The sequence below is a fragment of the Lampris incognitus genome, chromosome 15 (genome assembly GCF_029633865.1).
Source record: "Lampris incognitus isolate fLamInc1 chromosome 15, fLamInc1.hap2, whole genome shotgun sequence".
NCBI classification, from domain to species: Eukaryota; Metazoa; Chordata; class Actinopteri; order Lampriformes; family Lampridae; genus Lampris; species Lampris incognitus.
In genome coordinates this window covers 24,134,658-24,152,703 of record NC_079225.1, presented here as the reverse complement: position 1 = coordinate 24,152,703, position 18,046 = coordinate 24,134,658, and the positions used below count along the sequence as shown (strand labels likewise).

Below are 18,046 nucleotides of genomic sequence, written 5' to 3'. Positions count from 1 at the left end.
TGAGTTACAATTTCATAGTTATTCAAAGCTTCAATCCTGAATATTTATATGCAAACAAATGACTTTTTTGATCCCTTCTGTGTGCTGGCATATTCAAGGCTATATTTAATTCATGATTATCCAAATCAAAAATGCTTTTGTACTCGATATGAATTTGCTTGAGGAAATGATACAGCACATAGCATTTCTCATCTTCACAGTCGCAGCCAAATGTGGGAGAATAAGGCGGTTAGGTTAGCCTTGAATTCGAAAAGGAAGCAATGTTTTTATAGCAAACAAGCAGATCTGGTAGAACAAGCATGGGGAAGCGACACATGCAAATTTCGAGTGGTCAGACACCAGTGAAATTACCAGTATTAATCAGTCAATCAGGTTGCATTTTATATAGCGCTTTTCTAGCTGCAACAACCACTCAAAGCGCTTTACAATTAATTAATTAATTCACACACGCACACACACACACACACACACACACACACACACACACACACACACACACACACACACACATACACCGATGGCATGTCAACTATCCAAGGTATGCAAGGTGACAACTGCTCAACTGACCCTGAATTCCTCAGCAGTGAGGAATTCAGGGTCGGTTGAATAAATTAAACGAAAACATAAGTCTGCGGCAATGTGTCTTTTAGCCTTTAGTAACTCTTCGTAGTTATTCAGAGAGATTGTTTTCGATGGCTAAACCAATTACAAAAGCAGTTCGTCTCCATTTGATAGAAAGCACGTTTTAACATTGCTAATGCTGCATACTTGATACTAATTATAAAGCAAGGCGGCACCATTGGATGTCAGTGTTATACCTGGTGGTCTTCAGCCACAACAGTATCTGCTAACCTTTATTCACATAGGCAATGATAGCACCTCATATTGTAAGACTTTTCTTATAACAAACAGCAGGAATATTGAAATAAATTCGAAAAATATTTCCAGAGAAGGGCGGCACGGTGGTGCGAACCCTTGTTGTCAGGCGACAACAAGGGTTCGAGCCCTGGGGTCGTCCAACCTTGGGGGTCATCCTCTGTGTGGAGTTTGCATGTTCTCCCCGTGTCTGCATGGGTTTCCTCCGGGTGCTCCAGTTTCCTCCCACAGTCAAAACACATGCAGATCAAGTGAATTGGCTGTACTACATTGTCCCTAGGTGTCTGTGTGACCTGTGATGGCCTGGCGGCTTGTCCAGGGTGTCTCCCCGCCTGCTGCCCAATGACTGCTGGGATAGGCTCCAGCATCCCCGCTACCCTGAGAGCAGGATAAGCGGTTGGATAATGGATGGATGGATGGATTTTCCAGAGAAATGGACACAATTAAAGAACTAGACGAGGCATTAATCTTTTGTAAAGTCCCATCATGGGCTATGTGGCATCTTAAGAAAAAAAATCTTACTTCAATCTTTGTGAATTCATAGCATGAACTGCTTCATGGAAATTACCTTTTTATTCCCCCTATAAGCAAACTCAAGACACACGTTGGCTACTTGACGATGCTGCCTCGGCCACCACTGTTTGTTTTCATCTGCACGTGTTCATTTTCATCATGTTAGTGAATGAAGTGTTGAGTTGTACATTTACAGTGTCCATAATTATGAATCCAGTCTACAAAGTCATCCCCTCCCACATCACACCATTGTTGTAAAGGTGTGTGGAAACAAGTCTAAGCTTGACTAGTGCTCTTCATACCTTCAACAACTGTAGTGCCATTGAGAAAGACACCTGATGCTGAGTGGGGCTCATTGGCTGACAGTAGTGGATTGTAATTGTATTAGACATTTCTCAAGACTGGACAGTTTGTAAATGTGAAGCAGGGTTGCCCTGGAGAAGAAAAAAAAACTTCCCTATATAAGAATACTTAAAATTTCCATCCATCCAATCCATGTGATTTAGACATAACTAAAGAAGAAGACCTAGCGTTGCCTAGTAACAGTCTAACTAAATTGAGTGTAAAGTGGTTTGTGTAGCAATGTTAAGAATGTGTATTGAGGTTGAGAATACCGTCTGTTTTGTTGAAATCGAGTTGGATGCAAGCAATATCTGAGAGTCTGATAGTCTGTGTTTGAAAGAAGGATGACTTGCTTTTTTTTTTTTTTTTTCAATACACACCAGACTGTGCTAGGCCTCCATAATACAACCTCAGACAAGTATTAGAAACACATTGTCATTCAAATAATTCTGTCACCACATTGAAAATGTTTTGGAAATGGAACATATAGATGTTTTGATGAATACAGATTTGACTGTATTCATTGATGAATGTTTACAACAGCAGTTTATCAGCGATTCACATGGTATAGCTGAGTGTGAGCCCTCATGATCGCCTTTCATTTCTTTGTCTTTATGCATGCTCAATAATATTTATCAATATCATATCAATAATTATCCAGATGAACTGATCTGCCTTTCATTTCTTTGTGTTTTTGCAAATAGGTTTATGGTATTGTAGCCTTTGTTGGACAGGATAGGGCAGAGAGACAGGAAACACTCAGTGAAGCAAATAAGGAAATAAATGCTGCAAAGGTGCCATTGCCAGATTCCAACCCATGACTCTGCTATCAGACCAGAGTTCCCCCCTGTCATGTATTTCAAATGAGTGCCTTTTGAGGGGTTCTTTGAAAACGCTATACCACAACAACTTCTATGAGGGTAAAAAAAACAAAACAACAAAAACAAATGTGACCCCACTGACATTTCTCTCAGAACCAAGTTGAATAATAAGGACGAAGATTTTCATTTTCCTAGTCAGAAGCTCTAGAAAACTGGTTTTTATTGGGATAATCTTTGCCCAAAATGCAAAGCCCAAAGTGCAAATTTGGCCGATTCTTGCATCAGCTCAATGTAAAGCTCATGTGTAAAGGGTCCAGACAGATTAGGGTTCATTAAGTTCAAACACCACTGCCAGTGTGGGCCTCTCTTAAAGCCTACAGTGTAAGAGCTACAACCACATTCCATATGGGACAGAACAAATGAGACCGGCCCAGCAAGAGGGCATGGCATGCAGCCCTCATCCTGCTCATAGTCCTCTTTCAGAGAAAACACTGCTGCCTTCATAACCATGTTTGAGGTTTGCATGAAGAGGTCCAGATTTCTAGCGTTCATCATCAAGGACAGACTTGAGTACGATGGCATACACCAAGCATTGAAAAAGCATTAGTTCAGTGATTATGACCTTGGGGGCATGATTGCTCTACTTTAGCAAGCCTCTTAAAACTCCATGCTATTGCCTTAGGAAAATTAAACCATTTTCTGCAGCCTATTTTTTGTTGTGTCATCCTTGGACATAGAGATGATTTAATCCCATCCTGTAATAAATGTCCGTATGTCATCTAAGGACATGCTTTACGCCTGCTAGTCTGGAATTTAAACCTTGCATCTTGCTGCATGCACCACAAAGGGTGCTTGACACGTATGCATTTTAAACTCTCTTCACAGCGAGGCAATAATATTTACTTAGTAAGAAGCCTGCATTCTGATGAGGGCCATGGGCCAAAGTAAAATTTTATTAAAAGATGTTGTCTTAAGGATATTGCTCACTCATGGGACATGTTTGGATGATCCCAAAATATGTGTAGATACCAGGCAAGAATTTGAACAATTTCTATCCAAATCACCACATATCCATTAACAGAGGAAGAACTCTCTTACCTGAAATTTGTCATTCATTCTCCTTTAATTTAATTCAACTTAATTTATCAAAAAGTGTTTCTCATTTTACACCACAGTTAAATCATAATGTGAAGTAATGTGGCGTTTGCATCTGATCTAATTTCCAGTGTAGTTAATCTGCACTGGAAATTATTTGCACTTAAAAGAAATTCCAACTCCCCCCCCCCTCTTTTTTCTCCCCAATTGTACCCGGCCAATTACCCCACTCTTCTAAGCCGTCCCGGTCGCTGCTCCACCCCCTCCGCCTAGTCGGGGAGGGCTGCAGACTACCACATGCCTCCTCCGATACATGTGGAGTTGCCAGCCGCTTCTTTTCACCTGACAGTGAGGAGTTTCGCCAGGGGGATGTAGCGCGTGGGAGGATCATGCCATTGCCCCCCAGTTCCCCCTCCCCCCTGAACAGGCGCCCCGAGTGACCAGAGGAGGCGCTAGTGCAGCGACCAGGACACATACCCACATCCGGCTTCCCCCCTGCAGACATGGCCAAATGTGTCTGTGGGAACGCCCGACCTGGAAATTAAAACTTTTGTACACAAATAAGATAGGTCTCAATTAATTCGTTACTTGATGTATGTCAGTTGATACTTTTATGAGTTTGGATGTCTCTTGGTTAAGAAAAGTGAGGATCTGTTGTATTTCTATTTTTTTATATCATTTTATATTTTATTATTATCATTATTTTATTATTATTATTATATATTATGTATATATATTAGATATTATTATTATTATATTTATTATTATTATTATATTTTATATTATCTTTATTGTATTTCTGTTGTATTGTATTGTAAGGCCCTTGCCCTTCATTTGAAATTATTCTCTTCTAAGCCTTTAGAAATAGCATGAAGTGGATAAGAATGACTGCAGTAATTTGTTTAATAGGTCTGGATCGCCTGTGCTCATTTTGATTAACAAAGTGAAAATGAAGCACTGCCATTTTCAGTTGTTGGCATGAGGCACAGAGCAATGTCCCCAGGCGATCCAACGTCTTGTTCCAGGGGTTTGGTTGGTTGGTTTTAAAGAAGTGCCAGATCCAGCCCACCCCTCACTTGCTTTAATGTTGAACGCTAAGTGACTGGCACGTCATGGCGCGCCATCTATGCATACAGAACATTCCAGAGTCACATACTTGCGTCTGTTCAACAATGTATTTCAGCACGAGCTCCCGCTGCAACCACCCACAACCGCTGTGGGGAAAGGTGTTTTTGCTGTCAGCTCACGAGATGGGTCTCTGCGTCATCCGTTATTAGTTTTGGAGGACGCCCCATGACATTCTGTCCATCTGCTGTTGCACATTCTGTATATAACTCCACCTTCTGCTCAACTCGCAAAACTTCACACCTGAACATGAACAGCAAATTCTGTTGTTCATCTCCAGAACAACTTGATCGACTGTTTTTCATACATTTGATTTTTAAATTGAAGATTTTTAACAAGTCTCTGTTTTGGTTTTGTTTTGGGTTTTTTTTTTCACTTTTGGAGCTCATTAGATGTAGAAGAGCCAAAAGAGCCTCTCAACAATAATGTCCAGTAACGTAAAAGATGTTTGCTTGAACTGCACGTCAACCAGTGTGTTACCTGAAATGAAAAAACGTTAAGTAAGAAAGGATTATTCATTATTGATATGGTTTCGTGCAAATGTTGTTCCCCCCCTCGTTTTCTCCCCAATTGTACTTGGCCAATTTCCGAACTGTCCCAGTCGCTGCTCCACCCTCTGCCTATTTGGGGAGGGCTGCAGACTACCACATGCCTCCTCCGGTACATGTGGAGTTACCAGCTGCTTCTTTTCACCTGACAGTGGGGAGTTTTGCCAGGGGGACCTAGCATGTAGTAGGATCACGCCATTTCCCCCCAGTTCCCCTGACCGACCAGAGGAGGCGCTAGTGCAGCGACCAGGTCACATACCCACATACGGCTTCCCACCCACAGACACGGCCAATTGTGTCTGTAGGGATGCCTGACCAAGCTGCAGGTAACATGGGGATTCGAACCAGCGATTCCCGTGTTGGTAGGCAACGGAATGCAAGTGTTTTTCATGAACAGTGTTTCTTTTTTACATTGGGGAAAAACATAGACCTGGCTTCATTGGAGTTGTATTTTCTTCTTAGGATGCTTGCTTGCTTGCTAGTTGTCCATCGTGTCCGATGATGACCCTCTTCTCCTATTTGTGGGTCCTTTGGTGGCTGAATAGTCCGATCCTGGATGCACCGTTGCGGTTGCAGACCAGGCATGTAAAAGTGGTGCTGGAGGGGGTAGCGGTAGCTTTGTCAGTAAGCCTCTTCGCACTCTTTGCTACACGGTGTTGTGTGCGCTGGTTTTCCATATACTTCACTCCCTCTGAGATGTGAGAGTGCCAGGTTGTGCGGCGGGAAGCAAGTTCCTCCAAAGAAGAGGGGTTGATCTGACATCTTTTCAGTGTGGTCTTCATTTGGTCTTTGAACCGCTTCTTCTGCCCACCAGCAGTGCGTTGACCAAGGCGTAGTTGGCCGTGGAGGACTTTACGTGGGAGTCGTTCGCTGGGCATGCGAATAACATGCCCAAGCCACCTGAGTTGATGGTGGTTTAGGGTAGACTCCACGCTGCAGCTGCCTGCCCACTCCAACACAACTGTGTGTGGCACTCTGTCCTCCCAAGTAATGCCGAGGATCCTCTGGAGACATTTCATATGGAAGGCCTCCAGGCCTCTGAGATGGTGGCTGTAGATGGTCCATGCCTCACATCCATAGAGTAGTGTGGAGATGCACACTGCTCTGTAAACAAGCACTTTGGTGTGGAGATTGAGGTTGCTGTTTTGGAAAAGCCTTCTCTTTAGACGGCCAAAAGATGTTGAGGTTTGTTTGAGGTGGTGCCGAATTTCATTGTCCATTGTGCAGGTGTCGGATAGCATACTTCTCAGATATTTGAAGGCAGGAACAGTGGCCAGTTGTTGCCCTTCTGCTGTGAAGGTTGTTGGGTGGTTTGGGAGGCCGGCAGTCAACTGACAGATTACCTCTGTCTTTTGGGTGTTGATAATCAGTCCCATTCTCCTGTATGCAGTTACAACTGCCAACAGAGTGTTTTGTAGGGCTTCTGGTGTGTGAGCTACCAGGGCACAATCGTCGACATACTGTAGCTCAATAATGTTCTCAGAGGTCAACTTGGTGGTTGCCTGAAACCTCCTGATGTTGAATAGGTTTCCATCAAGCCTGAAGTCAATGGTAACTCCAGCCTGCTTCTCCAACCTCCTTCGTAACAGTGTTGTAACAGAGACTAAGAAGATATTGAACAGGACTGGGGCTAGCACACAGCCTTGTCTGACTCCAGTCTGCATACCAAAGGGCTCAGAACTGTGGTTCCCCACTACCACTCAGGCCATCATTCCTGAGTGAAACTGGCCAAGAATGGTGAGAAACTTGGGTGGACATCCAAATTTCTTCAGGACTTGCCACAGCAGGGCCCGGTTAACTGTATCAAATGTCTTTGAGAGGTCTATGAAATCTATATATAGATCCTTGTGCTGTTCTCGGCATTTCTCCTGGAGCTGGCGTGTGACAAAGATCATGTCAACGGTCCCTCTATCCTTTCAGAAGCCGCATTGTGACTCTGGTATGACCCGTTCGGCTATTGCGAGTGTTAGTCTGTGGAGCATGATCTTGGCTAGCACCTTTCCAGCAATGGCCAGTAGTGAAATACCCCTACTGTTGGAGCAGATGGATTTGTCTCCTTTGTTTTTATAAATGGCCACAATGTTGGCATCTTTCCACTGTTGGGGGACACACTCGCGACTCCACACCTCAAGGATATAGAGATACAGTGTCCTCGTACAGAGATGGCCTCCTTCCTTGAGGATTTCAGCTGGAATATTATCAGGTTCAGGGGTTTTGTTGTTTTTCAGGGTCTTGACTGCATGTAGGATTTCTTTAAAAGATGGTGGGAGGTCTAGGTCTTGCAAGGTAGGCTGTTCAGGGAGCTCTGCCGGTGTTTCTTTGTACATTGGGGAAAAACTTAGACCTGGCTTCATTGGAGTTGTATTTCCTTCTTAGGATGCTTGCCCTATACAATCATCCGATTTTTTTAAAAAAGAGAGAGGGAGGGGAAAAAAAAGGAAGATTCTTGAAAAACTTAACAACAATCACTCCCTTTCATTCTAGGTGTGTTCCTTCGCTGGAACCGCTCCTCCAGATGTCTGGATGAGGCCTATGAGGAAATGATCCATATCATTGAGTACAACAAGGAGCTGCAGAACAAAGTCAACAGCCTGCGCAGGCAGCTGGCTCAGCTGGAGACTGAAGACCCGCTGCTGCAGACGCCCTGAAGAGAGAGCGCTGCAAATGAGGGCGGGATGGGAGAACGAAAGGTACAGGGGAAGAGAACGTCTTAAAGAGGGGGGAATGTTAGCCCTGTTTTAGGCTCTCAGGGTTTTCGTTAAATGTATTTGGATTTCACTTAAGTCATTTCCAGTTAACAGAAATTCACAACAATGGAACATTTTTGGTTGTTTTGTCATATTATTCTCCCTACATGTTTGTTTGTGTGCATTGTTGAAACCAAAAAATATTTAAATTCACCTAAAAAATGGTATAATGGTCTTTTAAAATCAACCTCTCTTTGCTTTCACTTTCATGCAGTTGTTAAGCACTTATTTTGCGCACAGCTCGATTGACTGAATGGATTCACACGCTGTGGTGCACGTTATTTGTCTGGGCCAATCCAAAATGACATCGCCAAATATTTGCCATTGGGCCAATTCAAGGCAAGCAGTAGGGAGAAAGAAGAGTCAGAAATGACACCATTAAAGTCAAGCATCCTTCAGCTTGTATATATGTATATATATAACCTGCTTATCAGTATGTGTACAGGCCTGTACAGACACATAACTATGGGGACACAGACGTGTTTCACCAAAATCAGCTGCACTAACAGCTACTAAGCCTCGTTAACCCCTTCCACCTGCCTTATTCGCCAACTCCATCTTACAGCTGTGTATATCTTCTCAATGCAATTAGGACTGCTGGTTGTCTGAGCTTGCTCTCGCCCAGGAGGGTACCGCTGCTTGTAATGTCGCTATTTTGGCAGACAGCTTTTAGAAAAAAAAATGTAAACGCTTGTGTCTGTTGAGTTATTTCAGCCAGACATCTTGCAGGAATGTATGTGGGACTCTTGAGCGATGCTTAGTAACTATGGCAACATATACGGTACTACTGAGCAACATGGGACTTTGCTGCACTTTTGGATGGTATGGGCAATGTGAGAGCAGTGTCAGCATCACCGGGGAACTACATGGCTCACTCAATATGGCTTTATAAAGCACATCCTGATGCAGGTTTCTATTTCAGAGCATACGTTACATTCCAAAACCAACCATGACCTAAGATATGAATATCGCAACATCGCTGTAGATTGTATTTTTGTTGGACAGTTTTTTTTTTTTTTTACTTTTCAAAGCGAATGTGAGTTGTGATCAATTGAGCAAGGTAGTCGTGATCACAGTGGAATCCAGTTGGTGCCAAGATTGGTTGGACACGGCACCAATGTAGACACAAGGGTGCCATGCCCAACTAATGTCACCAATGTACAGATAACTAAAAGTGTCAGTACTGTATCAAGTGGGATATGGCGTCAAAGATTATTCTGTATGTTTTGGAATTTTCTTTTGTCTTATTTGTATTATAGAGTATGTAATTGAACAAAATACATATATGCTGTGGTTTTCTAGTTTAATGAGGTTATTATCATAAACCTGAGGCACCTTCGTGAAAGGCATATTTTCTGTATACTGTATGTTGTTTTCTTATAAGATAGCTACTATATGAAAGGTGATTTCAAGCATTACATTTTGTGTATGAAACACTGTTTTTTTTTCCAGTGCTTGCAAGTTCTTTGGTACCACACCACATTGACAAAATCATTTCTCAATCTTCAGTGTGATAATGCACCAGTGATAGAAAAATACCCAACACATGTAAACTTAATTATATTTCATCAGTATTTTGCTATTCATCCTAAGCGTGTATGTCAGTCTGTTTATTGAAAGTTTGATTGAAGAAATGTCTAAATGTATAGTCCACCATCTTCACTGCTCCTGTTTTTGGAGGAAAGAGAAATGGTTTAACGATAACCCCACATTACATGAACGTAAACAACTGGATCGAGAAAGCCACGTAATTACAGTGTTGGCCATTCTGAAAATGTACTACCAGTCATTATAAAAGAACATTAAAGACATCCAGTCATGACCTAAATTATTCTGTGTAATTATTGTATTGTAATTATCTTATGTATGTTCACAGCAAGATTTAAGTAAAAGTTTAAGTAGTATCATTGCTTGTTTAAAAATCTGAGTAAATCTATGGGGTGTCCGGGTAGTGTAGCGGTCTATTCCGTTGTCTACCAACACGGGCATCGCCGGTTCGAATCCCTGTGTTACCTCCGGCTTGGTCAGGCATCCCTACAGACACAATTGGCCGTGTCTGCGGGTGGGAAGCCGGATGTGGGTATGTGTCCTGGTCCCTACACTAGCTCCTCCTCTGGTCAGTCGGGGCGCCTGTTCGGGAGAGAGAGGGAACTGGGGGGAATAGCGTGATCCTCCCATGTGTTACGTCCCCCTGGCGAAACCCCTCACTTTTCACTCATTCATTGGTCTTCACCTCTTCTCGGGGGTCGGGTCGTGGTGGCAGCAAGCTAAGTAGGGCACTCCAGACATCCCTCTCCCCAGCAACATCCTCCAGCTCCTCCTGGGGGATCCCAAGGCGTTCCCAGGCCAGATTGGACATGTAGTCCCTCCAGTGAGTTCTGGATCTACCCCGGGGTCTCCTCCCATTTGGCCGTGCCCGGTTAACCTCCAAAGGAAGGCGCCATGGAGGCATCCTAATCAGATGCCCGAACCACATCAACTGGCTCCTTTCAACGCGAAGGAGCAGCGGCTCTACTCCGAGCTCCCTCCGGATGTCCGAGCTCCTCACCCTATCACTAAGGCTTAGCCCAGACACTCTAAGGAGGAAACTCCCCACTGTCAGGTGAAAAGAAGCGGCTGGCAACTCCACGTGTATCAAGAGGAGGCATGTGGTAGTCTGCAGCCCTCCCCGGATCGGCAGAAGGGGTGGAGCAGTGAGTGGGACGGCTTGGAATAGCGAGGTGATTGGCTGGATACAACTGGGGAGAAAAAGAGGGAAAATTCAAAAAAAAAAAAAAACCTGATGCAGTAATACAGAGATTATACAGTCAGTTCTTTGCTTAGTTATAGCTTCTATTTTAAGGTTTGTTTTTTTTGAATGAAAAGGTTTTCTATGTCTTTCACTTCCTTTGCATTGCATTTTTTTGGCCTTGCCAAAGAGATGTGCGAATACAGCTGAGAATACAAATCAAATTAAATCAAATCAATTTTGTTTATATAGCCCAAAATCACAGATTACAAATTTGCCTCAGTGGGTTTAACAGCAACACAACATCCTGTCCTTAGACCCTCTCATCGGATAAGGAACAACTCCCTAAAAAAAAATCCTTTAACAGGGAGAAAAAATAGGGAGAAACCTCAGGGAGAGCAACAGAGGAGGGATCTCTCTCCCAAGACGGACAGCGTGCAATGGATGTTGTGTTCACACAATTTACATAATACAACATCGAAAGAGGATAACAGAATTATAATTGACATAAAATTTATGAAGAACATGATGCACAGGATGCCAAGCAGTGTCCAGATGCCAACGGAACAGTCCAGGACCCAACCCATGCGACAAGCATCATCATGTAAAAAAAAAAAAAACTTATGTGAGGAGAGGAAGGGCAGGCAGCATCCAAATGGTGACCACCATCACCACGGAGACCTGGGAGGAGAACCGACTGCACGTGTACGCAAGAGAGACTCACATGACACCATTCAAACACAGAAAAAAGAAAGGAGAAGACATCATTCAGAGAAAGAGAGAGACATGTTAGAGAAGAGAACAGTTTGCAATAGTCATTAGTCATAATCAATTAAGTCATCAACTAGTCATAATCTTTACCCTGTAATCTATACTTGATAATCTCGTCGGCAGAACAGTGGTTGGTAAATTCATTGCGACAGAAAACCAACCCGCCATCCAGTACAGGTTCTGAAGCACTCAATTTAAAGGCAACTAATTGTAAGTTAAGGCAAAAAGATGAGTTTTAAGTTTGGATTTAAAGGACTCAACTGACTCTGATTGTCTGATGGCAGCAGGCAGGTTATTCCACAACAATGGAGCCCGATAGGAAAAGGCCCTGCCACCAGCTGACTTCTTTCTAACTTTGGGTACACACAGGAGCCCTGTATTTTGAGAACGAAGAGCTCGAGATGGCATGTAAGGTTTAAGGAGATCAGACAGGTAAGATGGGGCAAGCCCATTTAGGATTTTATAAGTCAGCAGAAGCACCTTGTATTCTGATCTAACATGGCTAGGAAGCCAATGAAGGGAAGCAAGACTTGGTGTAATATGGTCATATTTCCTAGTTTTAGTTAGGATTCTAGCAGCAGCATTCTGAACCATCTGAAGACTTTTAGTACTAGAATGTGGCAGACCTGAGAACAGAACATTACAGTAATCAAGTCTGGATGAAACAAATGCATGTATTAGAGTCTCTGCGTCAGCCATGGACAGAAAAGACTGAATTTTAGCCATGTTACGTAAGTGAAAAAAGGCAGTGATGGTGAGTTCTTTAATGTGCTTATCAAAGGAAAGGCTGGGATCAAACGTAACACCAAGAATTTTGGCTGCCACACTTTGTGAAACCACAGAGTTGTCGATTGTTATCGTTACTTGATCAAATTGGTGTCTGTGTCTAGCAGGGCCAATGACCAGCATCTTGGTTTTATCTGAATTTAAAAGCAGAAAGTTAAGTGACATCCAGTTTTTCACAGTAGCCAAGCAGGCCTCTAAGTTAGTGATTTGAGTATGATCATCAGCCCTTATAGGCACATACAGCTGAGTATCATCAGCATAGCAATGGAAATTTATTCCATAACTGCGTATAATTTGGCCAAGAGGTGTAATGTAAAGAGAGAAAAGTAGAGGGCCAAGAACTGAGCCCTGGGGCACACCATATTTAACGTCAGAAAATGTTGATATATTATTATAGCAGACACAATGTGTTCTTCCAGATAAGTAGGACTTAAGCCAAGAGAGAGCTAAGCCAGAGACACCAAAATTACAATTGAATCTATCTACAAGTATACAGTGATCAATGGTGTCAAAGGCTGCACTGAGATCCAGTAGTAGAAGCACAGAAGTGGAATCAGAGTCGATAGCCAGTAAAAGATCATTTACCACTCTGGTCAGAGCAGTTTCAGTGGAGTGACAGGGTCTGAAAGCCGACTGAAAAGGTTCATATAGATGGTTTTCTTTTATATGGGTCGAAAGTTGTTGATACACAACTCTCTCTTGTACTTTAGAGAAGAATGGAAGATTAGAGACTGGTCGATAGTTTTTAAGAGACCCTGGATCAAGGTGCAGTTTTTTAAGTAGAGGTTTAACCACAGCTGTCTTAAAACTGCTGGGAACAATGCCAGTAGTAAGAGATGAATTAACAATGTCTAGCATTGTAGGTCCAAGAAAAGGCCAGAGGTCTTTAAAAAGTTTTGCTGGTAAGGGATCAAGTAGGCAAGCAGTTGGTTTAGAAGCTGACACGAACTTAGTCAAAGTATCAAGAGAGATCGTCTCAAAAGCCGTAATAACTGGAACTGTCAGTGACTCATTGTGTAGACATGACTTTAGTAAGACAGGATCTGCAGGAGTAGATGGAGTTGAAGAACTAATTTTGTCTAAGATCTCATCAACCTTATTGCAGAAAAAATCTAGAAATTCATGGGCTGTGAATGATGAGCAGCGGCTGCTTTTTAGTAAGTTTAGATACAGTGTCAAAGAGAAATCTGGGGTTATGTTTATTAATATTTATTAAGTGAGAGAGATACAATGTTTTTGCAGTAGATAAAGCATGCTTGTATTTCAATAAACACTCGTGCCACGATAGGTAAAAAACTTCCAATTTTGATTTTAGCCAGGTCCGCTTAAGAACACGTGTCTCATCATTAAACCAGGGTGTAGGCCTCTTTAGTCGCCTAGCTCTGGTAGTGAGTGGTGCAACTGAATCGAGGAGACTAGAGAGGGCCACATTTAAGTCACTAGTGAAATTTTCAACAGAGTCATTTACCACAGTGAAAGGAGCCAAGACTTCAGGCAGCTGCTGGCCCAATGCAGCTACAGTGGAGGGACCAATATGGCGAGTGGCAATTACATCTGTGCTGACATTAACTGGACAGGCCAATAATGCTTCAAATTTGATGAGAAAATTATCTGACACAGCAGATGTGGTTGGTAAGACATTCAGATCAGAAACAGCTATTCCTTTAGATAAAACCAAATCAAGGGTGTTACCACTGCAATGAGTCGACTCTTGAACAAACTGAGTGAACCCAAAAGTATCAACTAGTGCCAGAAAGGCTTTACTTAGAGGATCAGCAGCCTTATTCAGATGAATATTGAAATCACCTAGAATTAGAATCTCATCAGAGTGAGTAACAAGGCCTGAGACAAATTCTCCAAATTCTTCAAGAAATAACGAGTAACAGCCAGGAGGCCGATAGAGTATCACAATTTGGACTGAGCCGAGTCTATTCATGGCTGAGGGAGATGGACCAAGAACAAGAGACTCAAAAGACTGGAATTTAGATTAAAGTCTTGACGTCAGATTGAAAATAGATTTATATATTAAGGCAACACCCCCACCTTGTTTATTTGCCTGACCTACATGGGCATAAGTATAGTTGGGTGGGGAAGCTTCATTTAAGGGAAGGAAAACACTTGGTTTCAGCCATGTTTCACATAATCCAATCATATCAAAACTATGTTCAAGAATCAGATCACTTATTAGTAAGGCTTTGGTAGACAGTGATCTGATATTTCCGAAACCAAATTTAAGTGTCTTGTGGAAGTGATTAGTAGTAGGCAGAGCTTTAGAGCTACCAATAGGTGAAAGATTAATTGGAATTAGACACCTTGTTGAGAGTTTTGGCCACCAACGCTTTGGACGATATGTCGTCACATTCTTGATAACATTAGCTGTTTGGTTTTGTAGATTATTGGGTCCTTTGTCACACATCTCACCACTACCAGTGGTAGGAATAATTACTAGATTATTGTGTTTCACACATTTAGGAGAGGAGAGCTTGGGAGCAATACAGCAGGGTAGGGAGACAGTCTCAATGTTATAGACCAGGGGTTTTCAAAGTGTGAGGCGCGCCTCCCCTGGGGGGCGCCAGAGAACTTCAGGGGAGGCGCAGCGTGAGAAAAAAAAGTGAAGAAAAAGTAATCGTAAACGTCTAGCTAAATTTAGTTAACTTCAGCAATGCTTGGAGCAAAATGGATCGATTTTTAGTAACATTACCTACAGTGAGAAAGGAGACAGCGTCTGGGGCAAGCAGAAAACGGAGTAAGTATGACCATGATTATTTAAAGTTTGAATTTTCATGGATTGGTCCTGATGACGCCCCACTGCCGCAGTGTGCTATCTGCAGAGGTGCTAGCTAACGGCAGTATGAGACCGTGTAAACTCCGGCGTCATATTGATACGAAACACCCAAGTTTGGTGACCAAGCCACAGGAGTTTTTTGATAGGAAGCTAAAGGAATGGCGGTCACAGAAGAAAGTCATTGACACATTTAGCACTGTAAATACCAAGGCAACCCAAGCATCATACGGAGTGGTGTTGCGCATAGCTAAGGCAGGTAAACCCCACTTTAAAACATAAAGATAAAGATGTTTAAAAAATTTTGAAAAAGATGTTTAAAATATTTGAAAATGTTTGAAAAATATGTTTAAAATGTTTCAAAATATGTTTAAAACGTTTAAAAATGTTGAAAAAGATGTTTAAAAAAATAAAAGATCATCTTCAAAGATATATCATTTATTGTTGAAACCCGTTTTTATACCTGAGTGAAACCTACATTATAGCAACAACAATAATAGTAATAATAGCAATAATAATTGGGAGGGGGGGCGCAGCTGTTTTTATGTTCTCTGAGGGGAGGCTCACTTTCCTACACTTTGAAAACCCCTGTTATAGACCAAGCTACCAGGCTGATAATCTACACTATGATACATTCCCAGACTAATCATATTAATTAAACTACTTGACTCCACATCCGCACTAGATTTAAACCCAGCAGGCTCTCTAATCACCTGCAACCTGCTGAATGATAAGTCCCTAGTGTCAAACTAAACGTAAACAGCTATCTATATTGCTAGACCAAAGAGCGGCGCTGTCCCCAGTAGGGTGAATGCCGTCCGCTTTCAGCAGGTAAGGGCGGCCCCAGAAAGAAGGCCAGTTATCAACGAAGCCGAATCCCTGCTCCTTACAGTAACGAGCCAGCCAGCGGTTCATTGAGGTGAGCCTACTGTACATCTAATCATTAGCCCTCATAGGTAAGGGACCAGAGACAATTAATCGATGCCGACACATCTTTCTAGCAAACTCAAGCATTCTGACTAGGCTGGTTTTCGTGATCTCTGATTGCTTCATCCTAGCATTATTGGTGCCGACATGAATAACGATGTTGCTGAAAGTAGTGGCGTTGTGTGCTTGGGTTCCCTGACTCTCCCTCCGTGATGCCAGCACCCTAAGATTAGCCTCTATGTCGGAGACTCTGGCCCCGGGTAAACAGTGAACCAAGGCTGGCGAAGCCAATCTAAGATTGCATGTAATGGGGTCTCCTATCACTAGCGTGCGTTGCTTTACTCTGTCGACAGGAGGGGGGAGAAGCACGATGGCCGGTAGGACTACCAACAGGGCTGGTGAATGGTGAAAACCAGTTTGCAGGCGGGAGAGGCGACTGCAGGCCAGGCCACGCGACCGATGGCTTGCTCTTTCGAGCCTTCCCACGCCGGTAAACAGAGACAAACTCCGCCGCATCTGCCGACGAAGCTGAGCTAGTGCTAACAATAGCAGGCCTGCTGTCAGGCCCGGGGCTAAGGCTATCTGGAGTGCCCGTCACATCTAACGTAATCCTAGCCGAAAGCAGCTGCTCTAACTCACAGACACGTCTCTCTAGTAGAGACAACCTGTCTGTAACTATGGAGCAGTCACCACAAACCATCGTTTTAACGAGGCAGCTTTGACTGCGAATGTAATAGAGCTAACTGGTAAGCTAGGCTAAGCTCAAAGCTAGTAACAAACTGGGAACAAGAAGCCACCTACTAAACACATGATTCGTATAAGAGAGAAACTAGAGAATCTAGCGATAAGTGAACTAAGCACAGAAAATACCTAAATCAGAACAAAACGAGGAGGTTAGGGCAGAGTATAAAGGACTAGTAAAATAAAAATAAAAGTTGTTGATCAGTTTCAGCTTCAGCTTCAGCTTGAGTAATAGAGACACACTGTGCAGACTCGTGTCCTTTACTACAATCTCAAATAATGCATCGCTTCACATCACACCGGCACAGTTCTTAGAGGTCTTCAGTACCATCGACCAGCAGGTTGCCACGTGCTCCTCATCGTTGTCTTTCTGCACTCCTCTGAAAGTCCAGAGTCACAGTCACCGATCACTGCTGAAAGGCTTGAGGTCTTAAGATATTTATGGAATTTTTGTTAAATTGTCAAGCCATTACATGATGAGCTTGACTATTGCTTGTTATTGCACTTGCAAGATTTCATACACCTCTTACAAGCTCGCCGCTTTAGTTTCGCCCTAAAGAGATTACTCGTGAGTAAAAATGCTTAAGGCAAACAGTTTATCACTGACCCTCATGATTAATTTACAATGAGTTAAACGTGTAATGTAAAAATAGGTGGAAATGGGGGCGTCCGGGAAACATAGTGGTCTATTCCGTTGCCTACCAACACGGGGCTCATCAGTTCGAATCCCCATGTTAACCTCCTCCGGCTTGGTCAGGCGTCCCTACAGACACAATTGGCCATGCCCGCGGATGGGAAGCCGGCTGTGGGTATGTGTCCTAGTCGCTGGAGGGGGAACTGGGGGGAATAGCGTGGTCCTCCCATGCGCTACGTCCCCCTGGTGAAACTCCTCACTGTCAGGTGAAAAGAAGCAGCTGACGACTCCACATGTATCGGAGTAGGCATGGTCATCTGCAGCCCTCCCTGGATCAGCAGAGGGGGCGGAGCAGCAGCCGGGACGGCTCGGAAGAGTGGGGTAATTGACCGGATACAATTGGGGAGAAAAAGGGGGAAAGCAATAGGTGGAAATGTACCTTCACATTTTACCGCTTTTTTTTCTAAATGCGAAGATGTCATTTCTAATGTAAAAATGAAAAAGCCATTCACAACTGAATCATGGTTGCATATGAATTATTACTTGAATATTAAATTTTGCAAATATCTGAAATGCTTCAATTTTCTTTACAGGATTTCTTAAGAGTATC

At 43.0% G+C, this 18,046-nt stretch overlaps 1 protein-coding gene and 1 long non-coding RNA gene across 3 annotated transcripts in view; one reads left to right on the top strand and one right to left on the bottom strand.

The window, feature by feature from the left end:
- Window positions 1–18,046, top strand: part of mtmr9 (myotubularin related protein 9) — a 29,467-nt gene that overhangs the window by 9,843 nt on the left and 1,578 nt on the right. The window contains exon 11 of one of the 2 annotated variants that reach the window (XM_056294344.1): window positions 7,805–8,010. In XM_056294344.1, coding sequence (XP_056150319.1) covers window positions 7,805–7,968 — 164 coding nt within the window. In that variant the 3' untranslated portion in view covers window positions 7,969–8,010. Of the gene's footprint in view, window positions 1–7,804; window positions 9,305–18,046 lie in introns of those variants that run through there. The other variant, XM_056294343.1, reaches the window with a different exon arrangement.
- LOC130124964 (uncharacterized) lies at window positions 9,452–10,655 on the bottom strand. Its single transcript, XR_008811404.1, has 2 exons — window positions 10,081–10,655; window positions 9,452–9,735 (listed from the first exon to the last, which is right to left on the bottom strand). It is a non-coding gene; the product is annotated as an uncharacterized LOC130124964 (long non-coding RNA).